The 20,829-nt window shown below is 41.3% G+C and overlaps 1 protein-coding gene across 3 annotated transcripts in view; it reads left to right on the forward strand.

The window, feature by feature from the left end:
- The window catches only part of hhip (hedgehog interacting protein), a 34,068-nt gene extending 22,517 nt beyond the window's left edge, over positions 1-11,551 (forward strand). For 2 of the 3 annotated variants that reach the window (XM_086211759.1, XM_086211762.1), the window contains exons 9-13: positions 777-900; positions 2,083-2,228; positions 3,248-3,329; positions 9,405-9,553; positions 10,328-11,551. In XM_086211759.1, the coding sequence (XP_086067885.1) occupies positions 777-900; positions 2,083-2,228; positions 3,248-3,329; positions 9,405-9,553; positions 10,328-10,524 (698 nt within the window). In that variant the 3' untranslated portion in view covers positions 10,525-11,551. Of the gene's footprint in view, positions 1-776; positions 901-2,082; positions 2,229-3,247; positions 3,330-7,362; positions 7,648-9,404; positions 9,554-10,327 lie in introns of those variants that run through there. The other variant, XM_086211761.1, reaches the window with a different exon arrangement.
- The last annotated feature ends 9,278 nt before the right edge of the window (positions 11,552-20,829 follow it).

Below are 20,829 nucleotides of genomic sequence, written 5' to 3' on the forward strand. Positions count from 1 at the left end.
TGGTCTGTGACATTAGCCAGTTACCCAAAGTGATTACCACTGGGAAATCAGCACGCTGGATTATACATTTTTTAAAGGCATCAAGCCTCCATTGACATTTGCCTTTGCCAAGACAACTGTAATCCTGAAAACATGCCATATTGCATCAGTGTCACACTTCGCCGAGCGCAGACCTCCACCAAGGTCCTTGTAATATTTCCTGAGAAATACATAAACATGTCCAGATCTATTCCAAAATGAATTAGGCTCTTCCTTGTCTCCTGTTACACCCCTTTGCCATCCCCCTAATGAAAACCCACCCATCCTCCTGACACTCAGACAAACAAACAAACAAATAGATGCAGGTGAAATCCTCCTTGGCACAGATGGAAAAACATGAATATGTTGTTTTCCAGCTTTCATAAAGACAATCCAGGTCAAGTTGGCTGCAATGGAAAAAGTTCAAATACATTGCTGCCCCATTAAATTACTGTTACACTTTTGTTTCATTGACGTGGGGAACCATTATGTGTAATGGACTATGATGACGTTATGTACACTGTACAACAAAATACAATTTATTATTATAGGAATAAATTATAACAGTACTTTAGTAAAGATGATAGAAAGCTGTGCAGGATACAGATTAATACAGATTAACACAATACTCTATTCCATTTCAGCGAATGGAAATGATGGCCTCTATGATAAATCAGTGTCTGCTGTTGATGCATGCATGGAGAACATGTGAGCACTGCATAGACAATCACCAGTTTTACCTCCTTTATCTTCTCTAGAGAATGAGCCTTCTGTGTACGACCTGCAGTCAACTGGAGGAGCACCGCCTGTGGGGGGCTTTATCTACAGAGGCTGCCAGTCCAGAAGACTCTATGGCAGTTATGTGTTTGGAGATAAAAATGGGTAAGTGCGATTGATACAGCCAACTTTTAAACCTGCGGTATTAAATAATGTTGTACGAGTTCAGGCACAAGTCGTTATAATCTTGTGTTCATGTACTGTTGACTTCAGTGTTATCAGAACCATCTTCAGTCTTACTGGGATCAACACGCCTCTTCCTTCTCTTCTCACACCGTTCAGTCTGACCCAAGCATCAGCTTGTGCCAACGTACATACAAAGTTCCATCCACACGGCAAAAACAAGTTTTATGTTACTGTCACCACTGTGGCTCAGCCCATTCAGTGTAAGTGGAGATTAGTCATCCTGCCCTATGCTGTTCACACTTTTCTTTGGTTTGTAATTCATCCTACTTTGCTGATGTCAAACACTGACACTTGAGTAAACAAAGGAAGTAAACAATGGGCGGGAAGTACACTATCAGGAGTTGCGTTTAAAACAATGTGTGGTTGGTTGATTCTGTGCCTCATTACAGTTTGGGGGCATATTTTTGTGGCGAAGTAAATGCTTCAACATGATGTTTGTTTTGAAACTAAAAGACGAAGTCTTAAGTAACACCATGTGCAACATGGGGCGGAGAAGGAAAACGGGTCAGTGAACCATGTGGCAAAAAGTAAAAGTTGTCCTTGTTTCCAGATTAATCCAAGCCAACATAGTTATGACTGAACTGAATTGTCTCTGTCACTTTTACTCTGACTTGTAAATTGAAAACATTAGAAAAACATTTATTCCGTACAATTCGCCTTCATATCTAACTGTGCACATGACATTCTGTCAACGCAGTAGCTACAGATCTGCTGTCACAATGTCAGATTTTCACAATAAGTCTGTAGCCAACAGAATTCACAGTAACAATATCTTCACTTTACCTACAAAAGTTATGAATAAAATTTAATGAAGATATTGAAATTAATCATTTATTGCTCATTTAGCTCTAATGTCAAATGAATGACATCCAAAATGTAAGTATAGTACAGTTGAAATTCTGCAACATAACTGTATTGGAACAGATTAATTACAAAACTTCTACCTCTTGGCTATTGAAATTTGGTTATTTAAGATATTAGCACGTGTTTATTATGACACCATGATATCTGAAAAGGAAATGTCAGCACCAGTAAGCCATGACACAGTTACTTGCAGTAACTGACCAGGAGGACTTACTTGGTGTTTTGTGTTTTTCCCAGTAACCTGCGGATACTCCAGAAGTCCTCTCTATCAACATCAGGAGCTGGTGAACAGTGGCAGGAGAAAGCTCTGTGTTTGGGCTCAGTCGGTTCCTGTGGTTCTATGCTTGTGGGACACATCTTGGGATTTGGAGAAGATGAACTGGGTGAGTAGAGCAATAATGGGAAACCTTTATGATAGAATTGATCACTTTTTGCTGTATTTCTTTATATTATCTGGCCAGCCTTTTTCTTTTCTCTTCCTGTGATGTGTTCATATCCTCACATTGAAAACAGTCACATCTGAAGTCACAGTGAGGTTTTTTTTTTTCCTGAATGATGCCTTGTAATACTTTAAACGACAGACCATCCCATAAAGTCATCGTCTTGTGTATTTAACAGTGATGTATGTATGAAGCCACCCTGTGAGGGATTTTCCAGTCTGTTATTCCACACTATCAGAGGGTGTCACATAGAAGTAGAAAGTCTGGGAAACTCGTAGCCAACAGGAAGTGTCACATTAACTACTGGGAAACTTATACCTCTTCAACTTTAACTCCACAGCACCTTCCCTGCAGGATATTGAAAGTGTACTTTTTCCTGTATTAATTGCGCCAATATCCTTGCCTATTGGGCCACCTACAAGGCAGTGTTTTGCATGGGTTATTGAGACGTATTGCTATTTACCTGGAAGACTGCTGTATTGAGATCATATAGGGTGAGCTGAGGTGAGCGTATTAATACAATACAGAACATGTCTTACCAATTGGACCCTCACCGGACAGAAATATTAACTGTCAGCACTAGTGTTTCTGATTAAAATGAAACATGTGATGTGGATCAATCAACAGGCACTCAACAACAGGCATCAGAAATGTTTGATCACAGTTCTTGCCAGGTTTTTGGAGTCATCATTTGAAGAGGTATTAAGATTCCTGCATTTGATCATGATTTGCAAGTGGTGCAAGAATCACGGAGGGACGGGCATGTGTCCCAAAGTATCGGCCCCACAGACATATGTTTACAATTTGTATCCTTATGGAATCTTGTTGCGGGCTTGTTCCTCATCAAATTATCCGCCTGGTTCGCAGTCATGCGTATTCAATTGTCCCATTATGCTTTTTCTTTAAAAATCATCTAAATCATGCTTATGGACTGTCCCCATGTGACAACTCCTCTCTTTCAGGTGAAGTCTACATACTGGCGAGCAGTAAAAGCATGGCACAGTCACACAGCGGGAAACTCTACAAGTTGGTGGATCCCAAAAGGTACAATTGAGGCGCCTTTACCGCTTGTTTTTCAGGGGGTGGTTTCAATTTAGACTTTGAGTAAGTCCTATTCTTTCAGCCATATATTTTTGTAAACTGCAGTGGTATGTAGTTGCGTCAGTAAGTTCAGTGGTGGAATAACAGAATGAACCATCAGATCTTGTAGATGATCCTACATATACTGTATGGTACATGATCAGACCCTCGTGCAACCATAGATCTGCAGTTGATCCCACATCATCTCACTCCCCAAGTCCTCACAACATGAAATTGTCACCTTGCTCACACTCCACCTTTCACTGTGACCAGAAACTTTATGTCTTTCAACAAGTCGTCACACGATCACCTGTCTTGGCAAAGCCAATGCGAGCAGTAACTGGAGAATAAGCATAGCATTTCAAAATGTTAGTGTAAAGTATTGCTAACAGCAACACTGTCGACTTGGCCGTATTCCCTCCTGGTAACTTCTGGTGCATGCTGGTTATTTTCGGAACACTTGACAGCAGGGTTTATTCTGCTGAGAGTAAGAAAAACACAAAGGCACCTGTTGTCAAGCACAGCGACCTTCACTCAATTTATTTAAGCACATATGGAAACCCAAGCACATGCTTATGTATACGGTATATGCATGTAAATAAAACATAGTGACGATTTTAACATAGTTCAACAACCCTCCATCACACATCGGAACTTTATTTTGAGAAGTGGAATCCAGTCTATTTCTGTGCCATGGAACTACTGCTGCAAATAATTAAATCACAGTAGAGACACTGTAGTTGGCCATAACTGCTCAAACTGCAGGAATGTTTGTCGTGGGGTTTTATTTGATTTAGTAAGGCGTTCTGGTTTTGAAAAGAGTGCAGCACAAATGATGACTATGTTTGTAAAAGTGGATGTTAGAGTTAGGAAATATGTTTTTCAATATTATCAGTATTGTATGTGCATTTTTCTTGATAACAACCAAGTAAACTCATGGTACCGTTTGTTTTATTAAACCACAATATCAGACATTATAAGAGCAATATGACCTTTTCCCTACCAAATTGTGCATCATTACATCAGTTTATTAGCTGCCGTGAATGTGTTGGAATGGGCAAGTATCATGCACGTGTGCATACGTATGCCTGTGTGGCTGTGTCATTATCTAGACAATACATATCAGTGCAATAGTGATCATTCTGATTATGATGGATCAAACTGAACCTATGATTCAGTGACACGATTTGAGATTCTGCAGGGTTCATCCTGTCTGTGCAGGTCAGTAAGTGGGGTGCTAAGAACAGTCGTGTGCATGAAAGATAACCCTCTAATGAATAGTTCTTCCAAAGGTTATAGCTCTCATTAAGAAAAGTAGCAAGGGTAAGAGAAGCCGACTCAGAAAGAGACATTGCATGCTCAAGAATCAGGATAGAACTACATCCACAGCTGATCATTCCTGGGTGACGACAGTGCCACCCAGGCTTTTAGAACAATTAATTACCCCGCAGATGTTTCAGAGGGGCCCCGGTGGCTTGCTCCATATTTATGTTTTCTGGCATGGCCACTAGACGCATTTCTCCCAAAGAACAATTCTTTCCACCATCAACTGGACTTGTTTAGTCTGTGCAGACCCTGTGGTGTTAGACATTTGACTCCTAATACATTCAGACTTCGTTATTAGGATCTTGTTACGGGGAGGATGGAGACAGGGTGACAGGGGGAGTAAACGGGGTAGCTAACGTTTCTGACCTCAGCGTGTTATCAAGTCTGGTGGTCCTCCCCTCTTTTCTCTTCTGTAATGTGAAGACATCTGGACCCTAAACTTCACTCAGAGAGAGGTTTGTTTTAGAGTATGGTGGTTTTTATGGACCCAGCGTAGCATCTAATGCTGTGTTTTGATCAATCATGTGTTTGGGAACATAGAGGGGGAAAAAAAGAGGAATTTTAGGGTGAGCGGTAAAGGCTCAGAGGAAAACATCAGCCATAAAATCGCTCAGCAGTGTTTGTGTAAACATGTCTTGGCCAGATGACTTCATTTCAAGGTATTTGTTTGTCAGTTGAAGTACCCCTCCAATAATAAATAGGCCACCATGCGTCGAAACATGCATCATGTGTGTGATGTGCGTGTGGATGTGAGTGAAACAAAAGAGAGAGACAGACAGCAAGGGTTTGTGGTGGTTTGTGGTTCAGCAGTGTGATTGAAATGTTTCCAGTCATGCTGTCTCTGGATGCTGATCTGAATCGTTTGTTGACTTTTGAGTCTCCCACCCAGATGTAGAAATAATGTAATTTTTAACCGAGATATATTATGATAAGATTTCTTTTTTATAAGTGGATTATCTTGTCTCAGATACACATCGCAACATAAATAAGAAAACAAAAACATCAGTGTGATGGAACTCATATACTGTTATCAGGAATTCAAATGCACATGTGGTTACTCCTCAGTCCAATTGCATGGAAAAGTTTAATTATTTGGACTGGGAGATTGTATTTAGATTGTGTCAGGGATTAAAAAAAAAGCTTGAAAACCTCCTGGAAGAGAATCATACTACAAACAACACACTGATGTAGAATAAGCCTTCTTTGCATATACAATATGTCAAGGGAGACATATTGTAAATTTACATGTTCATCATGTCTTAAATCAGAAGGCACATGTTGCCACCCATCTGTAATTGGACGGCCTGTTGTTGGCAAAAGCTTAACTGTAATATATATAGAGCCAGAGCAACTGTTGATTTGTGGCGTAAAGTGTGATTTGCCTCTGTTTGTTACTGCTCTTTTCTACAGGGAAAGCTACATTATGGAGGACTTTTTCACACATTTGGGTTTTTTCAGCTGCAGGCTGGACTGATTGAATTACAGTAAGCAGAGACCTTAGAAAGACATAGTGAACTTCAAATAGGGTTCTGGGACCCCCTTTATGAACTGCATTAGTAATGGAAGTCACAAATCACTAGATGTGCAGGGGAAGGAGACTGCGGGTGCTCGTTTGTGGATATATTTATCTTTATGTGTGCCTCTCGGTGTTTGGTGTGTACAGATATAAACTGTGTGGGTGGTGGGTACATGCGAAAATGCACATCTGTGAGCCTGTGTGAGCATGTGGTATGCTAGCTCCCAGCACGGTGCAAAAAAAAAAAAAAGAGGCTTTTCTTTATTTTCCTATCCCTCCTAAATCTTCCTACATCTCTGCTGTGGTCCTCCCTTTGACAAAGCTGCTTGCCAGTCCCACTGAATAGCCCTGGCTCTTACAATACACAGTAAATTTCTTGCACAATTAAAACAAGGAATGAAGCTACAAAAGAAGCCCCCAAACAATGGAGTCGGATGACAAAACAGTAAAAGAGACCACACTGGGCCGTTTGATTAAGCCATTGTCGCAGTGCACAATGTACACCACTCCACAGCCCTTTTCTCACATCTACCTCACGTCAATCAAACAGGCGCTGATAGCCCACAAGTGAACACACACACTCAGACACACACACTAACATTATAATCAGATCAGGATCAGATTGGAGGCAGAGCATCCACATGGCTTTAAAGGTGGATGTCAATGCAGAGATAGGTTAATCTGATGTGAGAACTGAGGGGAAACAACATGTTGACCTGCATTTTTTTGTCTGTGTTGTCTCTGCTGTCAGCTAGCTTCTGCTCTGCTTTTCATTTGAGTCTGGATGTTTTATGCGAGTATCTGACTGTCATCATCATCATCAACCCGCTCTCTGTCCATGTTAACTACCTCATGTGTGAACACTGTCACCCTTCTCCCACTTTTCTTGCTCTCACACATACACCACCCCTCCCAAAGTTGATAAATTCCCACAGTGGCTGTTGACCCAGCTGCCTTTGTCAAGTGGCGCTACCAGCAGGTGCTGTTTTCACAGCCACCCTGGCAGTCGTACAGACTGTTTAGTAGCGTTGCTGACCCCTGCCTGCTATTAACAGTGTTAGCTAGAGACACCCCCAATCCTCTCGGGACTCTAACTCTTTCTCTTTTTCCCTCTCTTGCTGTGTTTGCTTCCCTCCTTCGCTCTTTTTTAACTAGATGCAGCCTGCAACAACAAAAGCCAGCATGGATGAAGTCTGGAGTTGGGTGCTGATGGGAGCATGGGAATCAACACCTCCCCACACACACCCTCCATCGTCCAAATTTAAAGCAACCTTTAAGCACACACAGTTGCAGTATTGTCAGTAGACACTGCCATCAGTTGGTGTGTCTGTCAGAGCAAACACACCCTCAAACAGGAGAGCAAATCTGATCATTACCATGCAAAGTCATTCCATGGTTGTACTTATGAATTGGTTGTCTGTCTTTTCACTTAGCCAAAACTGAAACAATATTCTATTCTCCAAATGTTCATATATATATATATATATATATATATACACACACACACACACACACACTAGCTGCAACCAAGAGGATAAACATGTAAAAAGCTGTGTGGTAAAGTTCAGTTTTCATCAATAACCAGATCTGTCTGACTGCAGTTCTCCCCTCTAGTTTTGGTTTCAGTTTGACCATTTGCTCTCCAGCCATGATTGATGACAACGGTTCTTACGCACGAAGCATTATGCATTACACATAGAGTACATATTCACGCATGCACACACACACACGCGCGCGTGCGCACACACACACACACACACACACACACACACACACACACACACACAATCTGACCTCACCCCTCATGCCTCCCAGTTCTAATACCAATGTCAGCACACAGGAGTCTAGTTACCATCCCTGTGTACTGTCATTGTCCTGCAGTGTCCAGCAAACTGTGTCGCCTCATTAGCTTTCTGCAACAGAAATGTTTATGCATCCATGTTTTTCTTTTCCTCTTTCCCTTTCTCTTTCTAACACACAAATGTGTGTGGTTAATAGGGCCTGACAGACGCTTCACATTTGAACTTGATTACGCACTTGCCATATTATTTCCAGATTCGTGGAGCGTGATATGAAATAATTGTGTTGCAGCCCATTTGCTGATGTGCGTGTCTGTGTGTTTGTCTTAATATGGAATGATCACAAAATGTCTGTGCGGTGCTCAGACTTGACACATATGTTGTGGAGATGTGTCTTTGTGTTTGTGCACGTTTACATCTGAGGGAGTTTAACACATTCATAATTCAGTCTTATTGTTCTTACATGGAAGGAACTCTCACAGTTCCTCTGACAGTACCGTTGAGAATCACAGCATTGTAATATGATGTATCTCAGCCAACATGAGTTGGATAATGCTTTTGTTTTTTGGCCAGTTTCTGCTCGTGTTTGTTTATGAGTGGGGTACTTTTGTGTTTTGAATGGATTTGCAAGCAACTTTTGTGAAACTGTGACCTGGCAAATAAGAGCTGACGTGTGTGACGTCTTGCTGAAAGGCTCAAACATCTAAACAGACTCTTGTAACGTTGTGCGTATTGAAGAAGAAACCATCCATCACTGGCCTAATCAAACAACCTGCAGACACTTGAGGACTCTTTTCTATTCAGTATATAACCACCGTGCCAGCTTCTCCATTTGGCACAGCAGCTAACCACAGATCAAATAAAGTTCTGATTAATCTTGGAGAGTAAGAAGGCAAAGCATTGAGAAGTAGACATGTCATGCTTCAGAACGTCCTCATCTATGAAATGTTGGTACGCACATATTTGTTCACGTGCACGCTGGCACTTTTTCAGCCCAAAATTTAGTCTCACAGACTGGAAGCTCCTTGTGCCTGAAAACGCTTGTGTACCTGTTGTGACTGGCAGTCGCTCGGGCTTGCAGAGACTTTGTTAGGAGGACACCAGGAGAATGATAACCAACAGTATTGGAGTTCCACTCCCCATTGATCTAATGTTTGAATATTACTAGGCTTATTTGCATGATATGTAGTGTGATGTGCATCACTGTCATGTCCTCAGGGTATGGTACATGAAAGTATTTAAATAGTTTCAGAGAGGAGTTTATTGTGTTGAAAGAAAATATGCTCTTGGATTGAATTAAGTCCTTGGCCCTCTTTCTATAATTAATTACAGGAGCATGCTATGCTATGTTTGTGTCCCCCACAAGCTGACCGTCCCTCCCTCTGACAACTGTTGCAGGCCTCACGCCCCGAAGGAGTGCCAGCGTCAGGTGGAGCCTCCAGAGCTGCTGATGACAGCTTGTTCCAGACACTGTAAGAACGGATACTGCACTCCTACTGGCAAGTGCTGCTGTAGCCCCGGCTGGGAGGGTCCCTTCTGCCGAGTCGGTGAGTGCCCTCTGGGTGCCCTTTGGTGTAGTTATCTGAGCTGTAGACCAACATGGATGTTTTGTTCTATTAAAAATGTGTAAATGTTTAGTGAAGCACAACACGGACAAAAGTTGTGCCACATATATTTTTTAAATGATAACTAAACCAAAAAGTGTGTTTTGCCTGTCAAATACTCAAATCGCGGCATGAGCTCACAATGACGTTCTCCCACTCTGTCTTACTTCTTTGTGACTCCAGAATGCAACTGAACTCTTATGGTTCAGTAAAACCCGCTGGCTTGCCCTGGTTCGCTATAGCAATGAACCGGAAGTGTTCTAGATTGTTTTTTACTCCAGGTGTTTGCGAATTACTGAGCATAGATGTGGGTGAAGAAGACATGGATTACATTGGACGGTACACTTGAGAGTTTCTAAACAGATGTTTTTGCACAGTTTTGCTGTTGTTAGCCATCAGTCACCTTTAGCTCCAAGCCAGATGTATGTTGATGGATCTCTCTGCGTTCTGGGGTTAAAAAGAAATGTGTATTATAGAAAGTATTAAATGTATTATGGAAAATATTTCTTTGTTCGCTGAAGAAACCTATTCGCGGTAACTTGAAAACACACACACACACAAAAAATACAAATGCTCTTTTTGGGTGATGTATTACTTTAAGCCATTTGGTCTTTTGTTACTTTAGTCACAAATATAGATTACTAATGTTTCTGTCAATCTTGTCTCATGAATTTAGTTTTGAATATCGCCCTCTTTCCTCTCTCTATGTAAATGTAGCCAAGTGTGAACCAGGCTGCCGCAATGGAGGAGTGTGTATGGAGCCCAACAAGTGCCTGTGTAAGAGTGGCTACTCCGGCGCCCAGTGTGAAAAGAGTGAGCGAGGAATGCCCAACGACCAGGAGAAAGACGGCATACTGGACCACATCATCGACATGACCTCATATCTCCTAGATCTGACCAGCTATATCGTATAGGGGTGCGCAGAGGGGTGCTGCTCCCCGCCGTCGTCCTCACATTGACACAAATCTACCTAGCACCACCAGCAGACTCCAACGAGGTGTCCTTGAAGTGGCCTCTTAATCCTACACAACACACACACACACACACACACGCACCCACACACACTCACACACACCACATACGAACACACACTAAGGATTCCCATCCCACTGCCTTTCATTCACATTGCCATACCAAACTATCGCCTACAAGCTACAGGCTCCTGAGCACCAGGCCGGGCATTCAAGCCATGTTCACATTTCAAAGAGACCTGCATACAGCAGCAAGATGATTGACAAGCATGGTCAGGTTGTGGACGTTCCACCAAGACATTTCCTCTCTCGTTCTGCGGCTGACTCCACATTGACGTCCACATTCCTGGTGAGCCACAGAGGATACCCTGCAGGAACAGACCATTTTAACCCGAGACTTTCAGGGCCTGTCTGTCGTCTTACTTTAGACACCCTCGTTCACAGGTGATCTAAGGATTCAAAATTATAAGGAGTGGCGTGGTTGATGAGCTCAAGATTCATTGGTTATTTTCCATTCAAAACCAAAACACACAGACTTTGAAGGAACCCTCTTCACCTCGGCTTCAGTTAAGAAAAGCTGAGAAACATCAAGCCTGCAGTGTTCTACTATCAAAAAGACGCAAATGCAAAAGAGACAAACCATGTTGTCTTGCATATGGTGTTGTATTTTGTTTGTGGGCACATTGTCATAAAAAGCTATCACAGTATACAGTGTGTATACTTTCTGTAACACAGCGTGCTATCAATGTACAGAGTGGATCTCCAACGTAGCGACACAGTGACTGAGTGAGAACATTTTACTTTGTCAAAGCCAGTTTGATACAATCTGAATGGAGTCACTGACTCCCATGCACTGTATTCTTTTTTTCATTCACTTTATTATTCAAAATGAATTTTAACATTTATTGAAACACATTGAGAGTCGTTTCATATTTCACACACACACACACACACACACACACACAAACACCAAATCAGCACAGTAACAGTTTAAGAAACTCCTGTCATTGCGTCACACACTGAAACTCAAAACTACAAAGGGAAGAGGAAGCACGGTGATGTATATTTCCAATAGAGCTTACCTAAGTACTACTTAGCATTGCAAAAAAAAAAACTATAGCATTACTATTGTTATCATAGAGGAGGGTTTATTTTTTTAAGCGTAATAATATATGGGAGAGAGTGGTGTTTATAGAAAGCAGTTTTACACTAAGCTTGTCAGTTCATGTCATTTCATGTTCTTGTACTTATACAAATGCAGCGTTTGCCCCTGTTAAGAAAGGCATGTGAAGACACATTTTTTTCTTTTAACCCCCCCCATGATATCAAAATAATTCATGTCTGTGCCTGCATGGAGTAAGTCGGAGCAGTTGACTTCTCCCTGACGTGGTTTCATTACCACTGTCAGAATCGTGTGTCTGTTCTGAAATGATCAAAGGTCCTGTTAGTCTACCAAATCACAGTGGAAGCAGTTCAGATCGTATCTGTTGAGAGCAGATTCAAGATTAATCTGAGGATCTGTCTAATGGAGTTTTATTTTTTTTTAATGTCAAGCTCGAAGGTTATAGTCGATTGAGTCTGAAACAAAGTCAGAAAGACAGTGAGGCCAACTGGGATTGTCTGGGTCCACAAATATGCGTTGCATCTCTTCCAGATTCAAGTCTATACACATGCAGCACATAAACTCTACATTTGTTCAAATCCAATAAAATGAGTCTTGACAGAGCCACCAGTCTTTGTGTTAAAGTGTTACATTCTCCTGATACTTAGTTATAAAAAAAGAAAAACTTGGTTTTCAAATATAGTAAACTGAAGTTCAGTGTCTGTCAAGAAATATTTGTTGTTCACCTCGCTTGTGTTTGCTGAAATAAATCAACTCGGTCTAAATGAGTCAAAGTGGAATTCATGCTGTAAAATGGAAATTATAATTTTTTTAGCACTTAATGTGAAAGTTGCATTGTAGCTGCTGAGACGGCATGGTGTGAATAGAATAACCATTTTCATTATTTAAGTAGTTACACAAATAAAGTAATTATTTAAGTTCTTTATGTCATTGTACTGTATGTGACCATTTTTTATTCATGTATTGTAAATAAAACTAGGGATAACTTTGTTTCTCTTCAGAAATACCAATATGTCTATTAAAATTTATAGCATGTCTGAAATAATTCTGTCTCTTGTTTTGGTGTTTATGCTGTTAGAGACAAGTAAGAATTCAGTCACAGATGAGTGTGAAACAGTGACTAAATGTTGATATTTTATTATTTGTTTTTTGTATGTGATCCTTTAACATATCCTGTTCTTCATAACATGAGAAATGCATTCAATAACTTCCAAAATTCGATGTATATACAAGAGCCCCCCCCACCCCCGGTTCAGGGAGCTCATCTCAGGAGGCTGCAGCAGGTGAAATTAAAGATGATGTCACGAGAGGAAAGTTAGGGTGTTGTCTGGCAGGCTAAGTAAAAGTTTCCTACTTGTTAAAAGAAAAGAAGCCTGAGGTAAAACCCCGTTGAAAGACTGACTAATTGATTAGAAGCTTACAAAGTACAACAGAAGTTAAAGCTTGACATGCTTGATTACCCAGTCTTGTCAGGAGCTGGGCTGCTCCTAATAACGCTGGCTTTATTTCAGGTTATGCGCTCCCAGTGTTCCCAATTAGGTCAGAGGCCCTTCAGCTCACATCATGATGCCGAACTTGCTCAAATGTGGATCAGCGGTGGAAGCAACCGCACCCGTCCATGAGAGCGGCATGCTGCACTAGCGTCAATGTTAGCGGGGCTAGCCTAGCCTAGCCACTGTGCCAGTGTCAACAACGATGAGTGAAATGGTATAATAGGAGATACTGTAGTTCTTGACACAGATTAAAGAGCAAAACTGTTAATATCATGATGTCATCATTATATTTATCGTACTCCCTTTTTGTAGCTTACGAATGCGGCAAAATGTAACATCCCAGCACAGTTGGTTGGAGGTAGAGAAGCTTGGCAGTGGGCGGTTGAGTGCTTCAGGGGGTAAAAGACTTCATCAAATTTAAAAGAAAAGCGTAAAAAGTGATTTGGTCTGATTTGTTTGAGATATAAATATGAGCTCAAAAAAAAAAAGAAGAAATGGAAGACTCCCTTTGAACTGGCAGAAAATTACAGTAAAGCTGGTCTATTGGTGCGTTAATGAGCAGCTGGGAGGTGAGAAAGTTCCAGCGTCCCAGGTTGAAGCAGGGAGAGCACTTGAACGCAGACCTGAGAGGGCCTTTTTTTTTTTTTTGGAACAACACATTTTTTTTTATTATAATTCAGCTTCTAAGAATACATGAGTTGGATCAAAAACAACGGCGGAGGGAATATTTCTATTGGTGACTTGATGCTGTCAATCAAAATCAAATCCTCCAATAAGAACTCATCATTTACTCTAATAGTAATTAGATTATTTCTTCATGGCGTACAGAGAGCGAAGTATTTGATTGTTACTTGGATTAATTAACTCATAATGATGTAGAAGTAGTACTTTTGCCACCGCCTAGATGAGAGGTAATTAGATCTATAGACACCTGGTCCATGGCTCCATACTGGGAATTGCGTAATTTCTGGTAAAAGCCAGTTGCAACTTTTCCACTGATGTTTTTTCCTCCAGCCAGGTAAAAAGAGTAAAGAGAGGGATGTTGAGAAAATGTTTGAGTTAAAGTCATGCCAACGTGGCCCGGAGCCCAGGGTTTTCCCTCAGCTGTGAATGGAAAAGCTGCCTGCAGAGTTGACAGTGAGGAGAGCGAGCCGGCTGATGGCTGCTATGTCGTCATGCAGCGTCATGGCATCACTCAAAGTTCAGGCAATTTTTTTTCTTTTCATGTGAAGTGGAAATTCTCCACTGTGTTTTTTTTTTTTTTTTTTCGGAAGTACACAATCACACTCATGCATGGAGGCACACACGCAAGAGCCACTGCTGATGGCAATATTAATTTCCTTTTCCAAATACCAATGAGGCTTTGTATTGTATAATGATAGTGAGCGGAGACCACCCACCTCACTCTGGTCTCCCTCACTCACATCACGCACACACAAACACACACACACACAAACACACACACACACAAGGACTGCAATATTTAGAGTAATGCAATACTAAGTTGTCTATGCACTGTTCAGATCCAATCAAAATTGCATAGAGTGGAACTGTCCAATAAGGTTGTGAGCTCCGGCGTATATTTGAGTTCATACACTATCTGCTGCATGAATCATTACTTTTCATTTGGAATAGTTTTCTTTTTCCTTCCCAAAGGGGCCTTGTCTGGCTATCTCTCCCAAACAGTGTAACCCAATACTTTGAATAAACATGAGGAGCCTGTATACCAAATATTTGTAGGACTGAGATGGCTGGAAGTGCATACTATAATATTGTATACATGAGTGAAAGAGTCAGCATAAGCAATACTTGTAGGGTAACGGGAGGAAAAAGACCCAGCAGGAAAAAAACAGCAGTCCTGGGATTAAAAGAGGCAGTTGACGATCATTATTTTGTATTAATTCCTGTTTCTGACTTGCTGCAGTTTATGACTACACACATCTGGGTTTAGAATGTAGGTCCAAAATACACAGCTGTCCCAATACCATGCAAACAATCATATGTTAGCGTGCCGCTTACCTTAGCGGGGTCCTTTTTATGTTCCCTAAAGGATAAACCAATTATGCAACCAATATTTTAGCATCCATTGGCAGTTTAGACAGTGTTGAACTTGTGCCTTGACAAAAGCATTAGCATCCTGCTTTCATGATCATGCAGCTGTGTTTGTGGAGGACTCCAGACTCCCAACAAGCCCCACAAAGTGAGAAATAAGCATTGGCCTGCTTCGCTTATTCAAGGTTTTCAAAATATGATAGTGTGTACATTTTCTGATTAACACAAAAAGGGGACGTGAAATTCAGGTTTTGTTAGCACCGTCAATATTCCCAGCGTGATCTTAATGAAAAACCTCTTCTGTCCAACAACCAGCCTGCCGCTGCTGCTGCAGGTTCCATGTCTTGTGTTACTGCGTGAAGTCTCCTCAGAAAAGGATCGGCTTTGACGGATCTTGTGCATTAACGTCTGTGTTTGTCCACATTGGCACTGGTCTCGACATCAGTTCCAACATATTGATTTATGCTAGAATATTGGATCTGGACTCTGTAAACATTTGAGACTGTAACTGCATTAATGTGTATGTGTGTGTGTGTGTGTGTGTGTGTGTGTGTGTGTGTCTGAGCATACAGTTCCTCTGGTTGTATATATAGTTTTCTCACACCCCTAATTGCGCAGTGTATTCTGTGACCTCATGTGTTTACTCTAGGCTGACTCACTGAGTACTACTGCTGAAACGCACAAGCAAGGTAGATGAAATCTCATATTCCCTGAGCCCGATCACTTACTAATGAAGACACACTGTCCAACAACCAGCCTGCTGCTGCTGTTGCAGCTGCTTTTTACCTCTGCTTCGCTAAACTCTCAGGTTATCACATGACAAAACAAATTACTCTCGCTGACCACCGTGGAGGAAGTTTGGTGGATTTATGCATGGATGTTAAGTGTTGTTATCGGCTCTTTTTATTTATCTTTCTTTTTTTTTTTTTTTTTTGCTTTCTTCATGAATATGCACATTTCCCTCTTCCTGAATACGTTTGAAAATTCAGAGATGTATTCGTGCTTGTGCTCCTCTCTTTGCTCCCGGATTCAGAGCTTGTTTACTCTTTCAGGCCACAGCACTGACTCGCATCCATGAAATGATGCAATTAAGGATCCCACTGGGGCTCAATCTGTCATATGAACACATGCGAAACCCCCACAGAGGGCTGAGAGAGAGGGCTGGTGGACAGGTAAGACTGACAGCAGTAAAATGGTGGTTGAAATGCGAGGGAGGGGGATATGTTGCTCATCACAGGCAAAGGGACGAAACAGGAACATTGGAAAAATATTGCTTGTGTGCCTTTGGTTGTGTATGCAATGAGTGCCTTGGCAAAACTATTTATTGCTAGTGCTTTGTGTATTAAAGTTGCAATTTGGAAGATTGTAAACAAGCCCTCTCTGTCTTGTAATACCTCTTTGTGCCTCAAGGGATGATAGATCGTGAGTCACTTTAGAGCAAATGAGCAGCAGCTACAGGCTCTCTCGGGATGTTTGAGTTCCCTGCATTTTCTGGCAAAGTTCACACTACAAAACTCTCTGTCATGAGTCAGGAATCTTTAAGTTGATGCACTTACACACAATGTGATCAAGTGGTAACTGGGGGTCACACATTACATCATTCACATGGAAGTTTTGTTATTGAAGACAAAGGCATTGCTCCCTGTTGCAATGCACAAATGCACAGAAGAATCAGTGCTAAAATAATGGGGTGTGAACCAGGTATAAGACACTGGCCAGCCACCCTGTGGAGGAAAGCCAGAATTATTGTGGTGCATAGGTGAGTGTGGGAATGTAAACTGAGCAGATTCTTGATGAACTCACTGACAGACAGCTCACTGGACCGCTGATTGAAGTTATTTTGTGTTGTTTTTTTAAAATATATTTGTCGTGCTGCAATCGTGCAAGAAGAGCTCGTGATAAAAAAAATATCTGGATTGCGAACGAATTTGCATGCATTCACAGATGTCTTCAGGCATCATTTTGTAAAATTTTGCACCACAAATAGGTCGGTTCTCTGGTTGCGAGTCAAAAAGTTTTGTTTGCAAGTTCAACCAAAGTGTAGAACATAATTTGTTTACAGCGCAGTTAATTTCATTGTCAGTTCTTATTATTTTACGTACAGACTTGGTATTTGTATGTAGAGAGAAATATGCTGTCAAAAATGTGGTTTTTTTTATGCTTCACTAAAAAGACAAAAACATCTTGTCATAACGGAGGTGCTGACGCCTCAACCTGATGCTGACAGGACAGCTGACAGCATCAAGGAAAAGAACACGTTTTAAAGTCATCATCGGCTCGCTGATGTCAAACTTTGACAGTTGAGTATGGAATAAGTATCGATTACTTTGGTCAGTGCAGTTGGAAGCGTGAACGGATATCTGAGTCCGGACCAAAACTTGGACTCCAACAACTGTACAGCATCACAACTTTGTTTTACAGATTTGGTTGCAGTGGTTCAAGTGTGAGGGACATCTGTGAGATGTGCGTGGGTGGTGGAAGGTCCTGTTTGTGTATATCGATGTTTGTATGTGTCACTAACTGTATTTGTGTGTGTGTGTGTGTGTGTGTGTGTGTGTGTGTGTGTGTGTGTGTGTGTGTGTGTGTGTGTGTGTGTGTGTGTGTGTGTGTGTGGATGTGGCTGTGGAAGATAACACATTGTTCCTAGTGTGCCTCCTCTTTGCAGTGATCCTCCGTGGGGCTCGGTAAACAACCAGTGTCGGGTGGAATGGACCACCTAGGTACAAGTTTCCATGTGTGAGTATCTCCTCAAAGCAAAAACAAGGACATTTTCCGAAACACATTAGAAGGAGTTATGCAAATGGTTTACGGCAGCGCTCGTGTGGCTGTATTTTTATATTAATCTGTATACACTGTGGCCCATCTTGGCAGGGTCTTGTGTTTGTCTCCACTCTTAATCTACAGGGCTCATCTCAAGCTTACACCACTGTGAGTCAACAGAGGGACATCCACCACAGCCTCACTGCAAACTCCTCAGCTAACAGTGGGGTCAAGTGTGTTTGTACTTGTGTCATTGAAAAACACCCCCAAAAAAGGTGAGTTTCTGAGTGTCACAAGTACCTGGGCACTATCTAATTACCAAAACTTTAAGTTTAGAGTTTTGTTTGTTTGATTTTCATCCCAGCTCAGGTGTTTCCTGATTGAGGGGATGTCCAAGCCACGGGTTGTGGTTGTGGTAATATCGCTTTAGGGGTTGCTCTAGCTTGGGTGGGCGGAGATCGGACCGCAGCTTTAATGGCTGTAAGGGTGGCCTCCTCTGTAGGCGTGGGTTGGGGCAATTTTTGAGGCGCTGTTTTGTAGTTGTGGTCATGATTCCCGGTGTGGACATCCTGGTTATGATGATGTTTCCTCACTTCCTGTTTTTCAGATCCTGTTTTTAATGACTGCTGGGTGTTTTTTCAGTCCTTTTGTTTGATCATTCATATCGTCATATCATTTTCTGCTGAATTTTGTGTGGGTGTGAAATACTATACAGACTGAAGGACTTATTATGAAATGCCACAGATCATCATTGGTTTTGGGTGCTTGCAAAGACGTGGTTGTCCGTGACTCAAGTGCGTCCATAGCTTGCATCAGTACATCACTACTTTATCCGTTTGTCACTGGATGTCCCAGCCAGATGTCTGGTGCCTTGTTATCCGAACACAGACTGCATCCAAAGAGCTGGTTCTGCTGAGCTGTGGGGACCAGCAGCAGTCGGCTGGGGCCTCACACAAATGACGCAGAGAAGTCAGCAATATTTCAGATACAAGGATTTAAGATATATATTTGAAATACCACACTTTTCTTGTAAACGTTGTATTTGCTGGGTTTGAAAATACTCAATAGCAATACTCAACAATGTTACCTCAGTCACACACACATGCACACACACGCGCGCACACACACACAGTGACAAACTACTTTACTCAAGGACACTTCAGCATAGTCTCTGGGAGAAGTGGGGGTCGAACCAGCTACTATTTGGTTAAACAGTTACTTAAACTCTGGAGATTACGAACATCATGTCAGATCAAACGGACATTTGAACATTTGCATGCATGTTTATTCTGTGTATGTGTTGATTGGTGTATTTATGAACTTTTGACTGAGGCAGACAAGATGTTTCCAGTCCTTTTCTGACCAAAACCTTCATAGACATTAAATATTTGCTGAGAGACAAACTCTCTCTGCAAGAAAGTAAATAATTTCATTTTCCAAAAATGTCAAACAAATGATTTAAGGTTTGAAGTTTAATTAAGTAAAGATTGACTCAACCATTAAAATAAAAATAAAAATCTTCCCATAACTTGTGAATCAGCATTTACTGTAAAACAAAATGGCACATAAAAATTGGTACATAAAAATTGGATTGTTTATGGCTGTGCTATAAAGAAAAAAAAATTGCAAGAGTGCATGGCCTCTTACTCAAAACCCACACACAATCATTCAAATGCACCAGATCCGCTCCAACTCCTGCATCAGAGTGCACTCTACAAAATGAATGGTAAATAAATCAAGTCAGTTTTATTCCAGAAAAGGGGGAGTAAACATGCCCATCCTCCCAGTCAAATGCTGGACTGCAACATTGCCCTTTCATTTTCAGAAAATATTGCCTATTCACTCTCATCCTAATTTTCCTTGGTGATGCACTTGTATCTTTTGCATGGTTAAGTGTTCTGTGGTGCTGCCTTGCCATTGCCAGAGTCCTAATCCTTGATTTGGTACAGAAACTGCCAGTGCTGGTGGTGTACTGTGTGCATCCTAATCTCTCCAAAGCTCTGTGTCTAATGGCTGCACTGCCTCTCTGTACACTGTGTACTTCCAGTTTTACTATAGTCTAACAGGCATGGCAAAGTGGTGACAGGAAGAGGTTGTTATACAAAAAGAATGGAAAGGAAGGAGGGAAGGAAAGAGGGGGGGGAGGGAGGATCTCTGAATCTTGCAACTTTTTAATCGTATATTCAGAATTGTACTGTACATTTAGAAACTGTGCAAAATAAAGTGGATTATATGATTCCCTTTTACAGTTTCCTCAAATCCCCCATGGCATTGTCAGGGTGTTTGGATGTCCATGAAAATGTCTTGAGATCTCTTAAATTCAATGTTTTAAAGAATAGGCCTTAAAGTGAAAGCATTTTGTTCAAACGAAAGTGATTGTGCGTAACTGAGCACAAGGCTGTTGAGGGTTTTTTAAACACATGCACAATTACTAGTGGCAAGCGTGAGAAGTCAGTCTCTGTCTGCACACAATTTCATATCGCTCATTTGATTTTCACTTTTCTGTTTCAAAAGACTGTTAGCAGAAGGAGTGAATAAGAAACCATTTTTTTCCGTTTTAAGCACTAGATTTAAACAACCGATACTTGAACAAACCAAGCTTTGTGGAAAAGAAGCAGAATTGTCTATGTTCTGGCAAAAAAGGCAGGAAAAGTGAAATTTGGGGTGTGAAGGCGAGTTGAACTGATGTTTTGTTTTGCTTTTTTAAAGCTTTTTAGAATCTTCTGCCACGTCATGTGTGTGATGTCACTCACTCTGGCAGGAACATCGAATTCAATTAAATGCCCTCCGTCGCAGTTTTGAGAAAAACTATTAGTATTC

This window comes from Aulostomus chinensis, chromosome 8, assembly GCF_037954235.1.
Source record: "Aulostomus chinensis isolate RoL2024-O1b breed Wild chromosome 8, RoL_Achi_v1.0, whole genome shotgun sequence".
Lineage (NCBI taxonomy): Eukaryota > Metazoa > Chordata > Actinopteri > Syngnathiformes > Aulostomidae > Aulostomus > Aulostomus chinensis.